General features: G+C 49.9%; 1 protein-coding gene across 2 annotated transcripts in view; it reads right to left on the bottom strand.

The window, feature by feature from the left end:
- SLC38A7 (solute carrier family 38, member 7) overlaps positions 1-5,345 on the bottom strand; it is a 30,844-nt gene extending 25,499 nt beyond the window's left edge. Inside the window, exons 1-3 of one of the 2 annotated variants that reach the window (XM_011994004.1) lie at positions 5,292-5,345; positions 4,547-4,674; positions 450-835 (exon numbers count right to left, since the gene is read on the bottom strand). In XM_011994004.1, coding sequence (XP_011849394.1) covers positions 450-719 — 270 coding nt within the window. In that variant the 5' untranslated portion in view covers positions 720-835; positions 4,547-4,674; positions 5,292-5,345. Of the gene's footprint in view, positions 1-449; positions 836-4,546 lie in introns of both variants that reach the window. The other variant, XM_011994003.1, reaches the window with a different exon arrangement.
- Between the last annotated feature and the right edge of the window lie 3,472 nt (positions 5,346-8,817).

Genomic DNA, 8,817 nt, shown 5'->3' on the forward strand with positions numbered 1-8,817 from the left:
AAAGAGAATAGTAAAAAGAACTGGCACATATCCATCACTCAGCTTCAAAATGATCAATGCACGGCCAACCTGTTTCATCATTCCCTTTCCCTCCCACTCTGCATTTATTGTGAAGCCAATATAAGCTATCGTATCATTCCATCCATAAATATTTCAGTATGTAGTTCTAAAAGATAAGGGCCCTCTTTGTAAACATACCACAAAGTCAATATTTTGCCTAAAAAATTAGAGATGTAATTGATGTTCAAATTTCTCTGATTGTTGGAAGGCTTTTGAAGCCTTTTGGGTCAGAAGAAAGAATAGTAGAATAGATTAGTCATGTCTGCCACATGTGAGGGAGGGGAGAGCAGTGCCGTATCACTTACTGGCCATTCCTGACTCAAAGCCGCCCTTTTGAGGCAAAGTGCCCACCTGAACTGCACCTCTGCCCTCCCGGCCAGTGCACTCACCATCTGCAGTGCGATGCCTGCTGCCACGCCCCCCGCAGTGCTGAAGGCTGCTGGGAAGTTGAGTAGTCCTGCGCCCAGGCATGCGTTGACGACGATGAAGACGGCCCCAAGTGTGGAAGTGGTGCCTCTTTCTGGACCCCCAGGAGAGGCTTCCCACTCACTCTTGGGGGCTGTGTCCACACAGGGACTCTGAAGCAGCCGGGCCCGCTCCCCGGCATCCGTGCTCAAGCCCCACTCACTGTAGTCACTGTTGATGCTGGCCTGGGCCATGGCCCCAAGAGCCTTCTTCCTGCAAGGTCTGTGGGTTCTGCCTTACAACCACATGCCCCCAAGCAGCACAGCAACACCCACCTGTTTGGGGCTGCTAGCCTAGGACTCTTCTCAACCTAGATGGGACAAAGGCAAGCACTACTGTTATCCTAAGATGGGGGAACTGGGGAACAAAAAGGTGAAATAACTTGCCCAAGATCACATGGGTAGGATCCAAACCCAGGTATGCCTCTGTGCAGACAGTGCACTGGGTGCCAGAGTATGGGGAGACAGACACAGAAACAGATCAGGTGTAAATCATGCTTGTTTCAGGCATACAGACTCATTGGGCCAGTTAGATGTCAACATAAAGTGGGTACTAACACATCAGTACTAGAGAGAGGCCCCATGTCGGGCAGGTGTGTCATGGATATACTTTATCTCATTCAATCCTTAGGACAGTCTTGTCAAAAGGTTTGGAGAGATCCCATCACTGACCCAGGGTCATATATTAGCAAGTTGCACAGCAGGATTTGGATCCGGATCTGCCTGGCTTCCAGCCTGTTTTCACACCACAGGGTCCCAAAAGGACCCCTCGCCAAGAACTGAAATTCAACATATTACAGTCCAGCATGCCTCCCGGTGGCCCAGAGTCTAAATTCCGTGACTTTCGAGGACCTTTGAAATTCAGGCCAATTCTCAACTCCTCTCATGTGACAATCCCCCATGCCTGTCATGTCTGCATCTTCAGGAAAACAATGATTCATCCCATGCTTGGAATGCTCCCAACTCCTTTGCCAGCCACCCTTTTAGGTCCTATTTCTTCCCCATTTCCTGGGTCACTCACTGAGCTCTTCTTGGTGCCATATAGGGGCCCATCACCACTCAAGTTGGTTTCTTCTCAGTACTCTCTCATGTGCCAGCATCTCACTGGCCACTAGGCTTGCTCTCCTGGGCTAGATTACAATGATTGGTGCTCAACATGCAGTGCTGTTTGTGACTATAAACCACTATTGCTGCAGCTATGGAATGCTTTCTCATTCAATCCTCAATGCAGCCCTAAAAGGTAGACATGACAGTCACCATTTTACCAAAGAGGAAGCTGAATCCCAGAAGGGACAACCACTCTCCCCTGAGTCATACAGTGGTCAGTGGTGGAGCTGGGATTCAAACCCAGGCCTGTCTGACCACAGGGCATCCATCCGTTTGTATCTGCCCCACTCCTGAGTCCAAGACGGTACCTTGGGTGTGGCGGAACTCAGATAACAGGCTTATCACCTGACTGATTCTCTTTGCTCTCTGGCTAAACACTGTTGAGATGCAGTTTTTTTTTCTTCCAAGAATCTTCTGAGGCTCTGAGGAGCCCAGCCCTGAAAAAGGACCTTCAGTGTTCTCAAGGGTCAGCTCATAGCCTGAGACTCACAGAGAAATGATGGTCCTGAAGAAACAAGTCCACCCCCAGATCAAGAGCAGCCCGGGACAGGGCTGTGATCTGGGTCTCTGAGTAGGCTCTGCCTTCAGAATGCTGACTCCTCCGCTGCCTATCTGTGTGACCCTGGGCAAGTCACCTCACCCCTCTAAGCCTTTACATCATATGTTCCTGTGGGGCGTGTGTTAATATCAGTAAGGGTTTAACATTCAATAAATGGTCACTGCTGCTGTTATTTCTGCAGATGCCCCTTCCCATGTTGCCCACTACCAACCATGCCTGAGACTCTCCAGCCCTAAGCAAGCTAAGAGCAGAACACCGATCAAAACCAGAGCCTGGGCCGGGTGTGGTGGCTCACGTCTGGAATCCCAGTACTTTGGGAGGCCAAGGTGGGCAGATCACCTGAGGTCAGGAGTTTGAGACCAGCCTGGCCAACATGGTGAAACTCCATCTCTGCTAAAAATACAAAAATTAGCCAGGTGCGGTGGTTTGCCCCTGTAGTCCCAGCTACACAGGAGGCTAAGGCAGGAGAATGGCCTGAAATCGGGAGACGGAGGTTGTAGTGAGCCCCAATCATGCCACTGCACTCCAGTCTGGGCGACAGAGTAAGACTCTGTCTCCAAACAAACAAACAAACAACAAAAAAACCCAAACCAGAGCCTGGTGCTATTGGCCAGGTAACAATGGGCACAGAGGCCCTGGGATAGCTAATGGGAGAAAGAGCAGGAAGAAGCCCAGATTACAAGGGCAGGGACTAAGGGGGCAGGGAGGAGCCAGGGCAGTCTTCCCCAGAGGCTACTATTAGCTGGTTACCACCCAGGCTGGCAAAATCTGCCAAAGACCCCTCCTACAGTCTCCTCATTCCTGAGTCCCGATTTCAGGGTACTCATACAAAACTCCATTTCAGTCTCTACTCCCTCTCTGGTTTAGTCTTTATTTATTTAGAGACAGGGTCTCAATCTGTTGCTCAGGCTGGAGTGCAGTGGCACAATCAGAGCTCACTGCAGCCTCAATCTCCCAGGCTCAAGCAATCCTCCCACCTCAACTTCCTGAGTACCAGGGACTACAGGTGTGTGCCACCACAGCCAGCTAACTTTTTAATTATTATTTTTTTTTTTTGAGATGGAGTCTTGCTCTTGTTGCCCAGGCTGGAGTGCAATGACACGATCTCAGCTCACTGCAACCCCTACCTCCCGGGTTCAAGAGATTTTCCTGCCTCAGCCTCCTGAGTAGCTGGGATTACAGGTGCCTGCCACCATGCCTGGCTAATTTTTGTATTTTTAGTAGAGATGGGGTTTTGCCATGTTGGCCAGGCTGGTCTCGAACTCCTGACCTTGTGATCCCCCTGCCTCGGCCTCCCAAAGTGCTAGGATTACAGGAGTGAGCCACCGTGCCTGGCCAACCTTTTACATTTTTTGTTCCTGTGGGGAACAAAATTGGCCCTTCAAAATTCAGGCCAATTCTCAACTCTTCTCCCATGTGACTTCTCCCATGTGACAAGCCCCCCATGCCGGTCGTGTTTAAATTTTCTGTAGACATGAGGAGGTCTCACTATGTTGCCCAGGCTGGTCTTGAACTCCTGTGCTCAAGCAATCCTGCTGCCTTGGCCTCCCAAAGTGCTGGGATTATAGGCTTGAGCCACAGCGCCTGGCCTGGTTTAGTCTTTACAGCCCAGAGGGAAGAAAAGGGAACTGAGCAGATTCAGCCATAATGACTGCCCTAACCATTGGACCTTCCTCTCTGATGCCTTCAGCCCACTGGGGGTTTAAAATGGTTAACAAAACCACTTGGGCTACTTCCCATCGCTCCTCCTGATGATGGACAAACAAAGCTGGGGACCATCCACTCTTGAGAGGGAAAGGGGGAAAATTCATGTGCTCTCAACCATCTGTCATCAAGCATGGAACCATGGCACCAGAGGAAACATCCCTCTGCTGGCTCTAAACCCAGAAAGATCTGTCAGATGTCACAGGGCTTCTTCCTCTTACACATCCTGTCACCCAGCCAGCAATTCAGCAAAATCAAAGCAGCGAGCAGTAGAGGCAGAGTCTTGGGACTCCCAGGCTTCCCCTGCAGTTAGAGAAGGAACCCTGCAAAGTGAGTGCTGCCAGAGCTGTGACCACCTCCTCCCCGCTGCTCATGTCAGACACAGGGGTCTACAGAGTGACTCGTCCAAGGTCACAAGGCTTGGTACGGCTTCCTGACTCTCCAACCAAAATGTTTCCCTTTGGCAGCCCTGCCCAAGTCCTGCACCATCTGCCAGCCTCTCCTGCCACCCACATGAGAGTGCAGGCTGGGGTCCTCATGGAACTCAGAAGCTGGGGGGTTTCATCTCTTGCGGATTCTCTGCCTTGGTTCAAGATCTCTGGGCACCCCCAATGCTCACTGGCAAATTACTCAGTCCACCTTTGCACCTTACCTGCTTTCTCCCTGATGGGCTGTGCCAGAGGGGGTTTGCTCCTTCTCTCCAAAGGTCTGGGATCTGGTTCTCCTCACTTCCCTTTCTGGCCCCAATTTCTTCTTTCTCAAGACTTTGCCTACAATTTGCTGTCAGCACAGAGAAGAGTTTGGGCTACTTCTGCGCTGGCTTTAGCAGAGCTGGAGGAGACTGAGCGGCTCTCACTCTTACCCATGGACTGGAGCCTCAGGTCAGACAGGAAAACAGGCCCAGGAGGGAGAGGTTAGACTAAGGTCACAGTGGGTAGGTGGCAGAGCCAGAATAGAAGCCTGATGCCCACATGCTCAGGCCAGAGATGTAGGCCCCTCAGATCCCAACTGGAGTGTGCTCCCAGTCCAGCCTGGGGTTGGAGCCCTGAAATAGAAAGGGTGGGCTGCTTTGTGAGGTGAGCCAGGGCGCACCCGGGCCAGGAGGCCGGGGCGGGGCGATTCCCAGGCCTGGAGTGAGGCGGGTGGGCTACTGTGGGGTAAACTGGGGAGGAGCTCCGGGACTCGATTCCGGCCTAGGACTGGGTGGAGACCCGCTGGCTGGGCTAAGGCGCGGCAGAGCCGGCCAACCGAGGGACGGGCGTGGGGCGAGGACGCCGGGATCCGGACCTCTGCAGGGAAAGGGCCTGAGCACTGCCGCGGTGGCGGGGGCTGAGGGGCTCCAGAGACCTCGGGGATCTAACACTTCCACCCTCCAGAGCCTGTCTCCGGCCACTTACCTTTGGGGATTCTTTCCCGAGCCGGCTGCGGAGACACGTGAGCATGGATCACATGACGCCCGCTTGGGCGGCCGCGGGACACGCTGGGAGTTGTAGTTTCCGCAAGTGTGACTCTTGGACCACACCAGCTCCCTGAATCCTCAGCCCAACAGCATTGCCCTGAGCCAGCCTCGCGTCCAGCCAGCTCGTGTTTATCCTCTCACTGTTAGTGTTGGCCTCTTGACCAAATCAAGCACTGCTCCTTCTTCCAAGGAAGAGCGTTAGGAGGTCTGGCGTCTTTGCCAGTCCCGGGGCGGTGGGCCAAAGCTATTTGGCCTCATTATCCTCCCGGTCTCTGTCCGCAAGGACACGGCCAGAGCACTGGAGTGTTTTTTAACCAGTAATGTGGGGGACCTTGAGCCATGGTCTTTCCCGCAAGAGAGTGGGCTGGGGGCATGACTATGACTCCAGGATTTAGGTCCTAGAACAGTTTTTGAGGGTTTGTAGGTGCTCAGTAAATACTTGTTGAATGAAGAAACGGGCATCCAGTCCCGGTTCTGTTCTTGGTTGTGTGTCACTCATAAGTTGTCATGTAATCTCCAGCATCCCAATAGCCTCATTTCTGTTTTGTGGATATGCTCTCCACTGCACCTACCTCTTCATGCATCAGAGGTCCAACCGATGAGGACACGCTGGGAATCCTTAGAAACCCAAGTCATATCTTATTTATTTATTTATTTATTTTTTGAGACAGAGTCTCACTCTGTCTCCCAGGCTGGAGTGCAGCGGCACAATCTCTGCTCACTGTAACCTCTGCCTCCTGGGTTCAAGTGATTCTCCTGCCTCAGCCTCCCGAGTAGCTGGGACTTACTGGTGCACACCACGACGCCCAGCTAATGTTTGTATTTTTAGTAGAGATGGGGTTTCGCCATGTTGGCCAGTTTGGTCTCAAACTCCTGACCTCGAGTGATCCACTCGTCTCGGCCTCCCAAAGTGCTGGGATAACAGGCATGAGCCACCACGCCTGGCCTCCAAAAAATTTATATAAATTGAATCATACTGGTTGGGTGTGGTGGCTCACACCTGTAATCCCAGCACTTTGGGAGGCCAAGGCAGGATGATCACTTGATATCAGGAGTTCGAGACCAGCCTCAAACTGTGTTGAGGCTGTGAGAATCGCTTGAACCCAGGAGGTGGAGACTGCAGTGAGCCAAGATCATGCCACTGCACTCCAACCTGGGCAACAGAGTGAAACTCTGTCTCGGAAAAAAAATAAAAAATAAAAAAGTTTTGTTGACATATTCGTATCCCATAAAATCCACCCTTTAAATGTGTCCAATAAGGTGCATTTCTTCAGAATTGTGCAATGATGACCACTATCTAATTTCAGAATATTGTGATCACCGTCCCCTACTAAAACTGAAATCCTGAACCCGTTAGCAGTCACTCCCCATCTCCCCCTCCACCAAGTCCCTGGCAACTCTGAATCTACTTTTTGCTTCTGTGGGTTTACCTATTCTTGACCTTTCATATAAATTGAGTCACATAATATGTGACCTGTTCTGTCTGCTTCTTTCACTGAGCATCGTGTTTTCAGGGCTCATCCTAGTTGGAACATGAATCAGTATTTCATTCACTTTTATTGCTGAATAATGTTCTGTTGTGTGGCTATACCACATGTAGTGTGGCAGGTCCCCCATCAGGTTACTTGGGAGTGTATGTCCATTGCTTGAATACTGAACGCTGGGTGGTGAGCCAAGGCCATGGTGCCCAGCCTAGGAGCAGATATTCCTGAGGACTCAAGCATCCTGGAGAGGATCTGAGAACCTACCAAGGAAAACAGTCCCACTGCATACACTCAGTAGGCAAAGAGCTAGAAAATTAGCTTAAAACCAGCTTAGAGATGGGAGGTGGCACGGATCTGTAGCACTGTCCTGCTGCTGTCCAGGAGTGTCCCATATGTAAGTCCTCAAACTCATCTACTCGCCAAGCTGGACTTGCCTGAGTCATTCTCTGGTCTCTCAACTGCCTCCAAGTTTGGGGGAAAGCTTTTCATACAATTCAATGTTTTTCTCATTACACCACATTTTGTTTATCTGTTCAGTAGTTTATATTTGTGTTATATTTTCTTTTTAGCTACTGTGAATAATGGTGCTGTGAACATTCATGTACAAGTTTTTTTTGCTTTTTTTTTTTTGAAATGGACTTTTGCTCTTTTTGCCCAGGTTGGAGTGCAATGGCATGATCTTGGCTCACTGCAACCTCCGCCTCCTGGGTTCAAGCTATTCTCCTGCCTCAGCCTCCCGAGTAGGTAGGATTACAGGCGCCTACCACCATGCCCGACTAATTTTGTATTTTAAGTAGAAATGGGGTTTCACCACATTGGCCAGGCTGGTCTCGAGCTCCTGACTTCGGGTGATCCGCCCACCTTGGCCTCCCTCATGGACTAGTTTTTGTGTGGACATATGTTTTCATTTCTCTTGGGTATACATGTAGAAGTGGAATTGATAGATCAGATGGTAACTCTATGTTTAACCTTTTAAAAATTATTTTATTGGCAGGGCGCGGTGGCTCACACCTGTAATCCCAGCACTTTGGGAGGCTGAGGCGGGTGGATCATGATGTTAAGAGATCGAGACCATCCTGGCTAACATGGTGAAACCCCATCTCTACTAAAAATACAAAAACATTAGCCGGGCGTGGTGGCATGTGCCTGTGGTCCCCGCTACTCAGGAGGCTGAGGCAGGAGAATTGCTTGAACCGGGGAGGTGGAGGCTGCAGTAAGCCGAGATTGCACCACTGCGCTCTAGCCGAGTAGCTGGGACTGCAGATGTGTGCCACCATGTCCAGCTAATTTTTAAATTTTTTGCAAAGACAGGGTCTTGCTGTGTTGTCCAGGCTAGTCTTGAATTCCTGGGCTCAGGCAATCCTTCCACCTCAGCCTCCCAAAGTGCTAGGATTACAGGTGTGAGCCACTGGGCCAGTCCTACAACTGTTTTGTATATTGATCTTATACCCTGCAATTCTGCTGAACTTATTTACTAGCTCTAATAGTTTTATTAGTGGAATCTTCAACATAAGATTATAAATCTGTAAATAGAGATAATTTTTAATCTTCCTTTCTACTCTGGATTCCTTTTATTTTCTAGCCTTGACTGTACTTAGAACCTCCAGTACAATGTTGAATGAAGAGAGTGGACATCTTTGTTTTGTTCCTTGTTTCAGAAGACAATCATTCAGCGATTCATTATTAAGTATGATGTTGCCTGTGGATTATTTGTAGATGCCTTTTATCAGGGTAGGAATTTCCTGCTTATTCCTAGTGTGTTGAGTGTTTTTATCACGAATGGGTGTTGGATCTTGTCAAATGGTGTTTTTTTTTCTCTGCTTGTATTGAGATAATTATGTAATGTTTCTACTTTATTTTTTATTTTTTATTTTATTTTATTTATTTATTTATTTTTGAGACGGAGTCTCGCTGTGCTCCCAGGCTGGAGTGCAGTGGCGTGATCTCGGCTCACTGCAAGCTCCGCCTCCCGGGTTCACG

The sequence above is a fragment of the Mandrillus leucophaeus genome, unplaced genomic scaffold (genome assembly GCF_000951045.1).
Source record: "Mandrillus leucophaeus isolate KB7577 unplaced genomic scaffold, Mleu.le_1.0 Scaffold44, whole genome shotgun sequence".
Lineage (NCBI taxonomy): Eukaryota > Metazoa > Chordata > Mammalia > Primates > Cercopithecidae > Mandrillus > Mandrillus leucophaeus.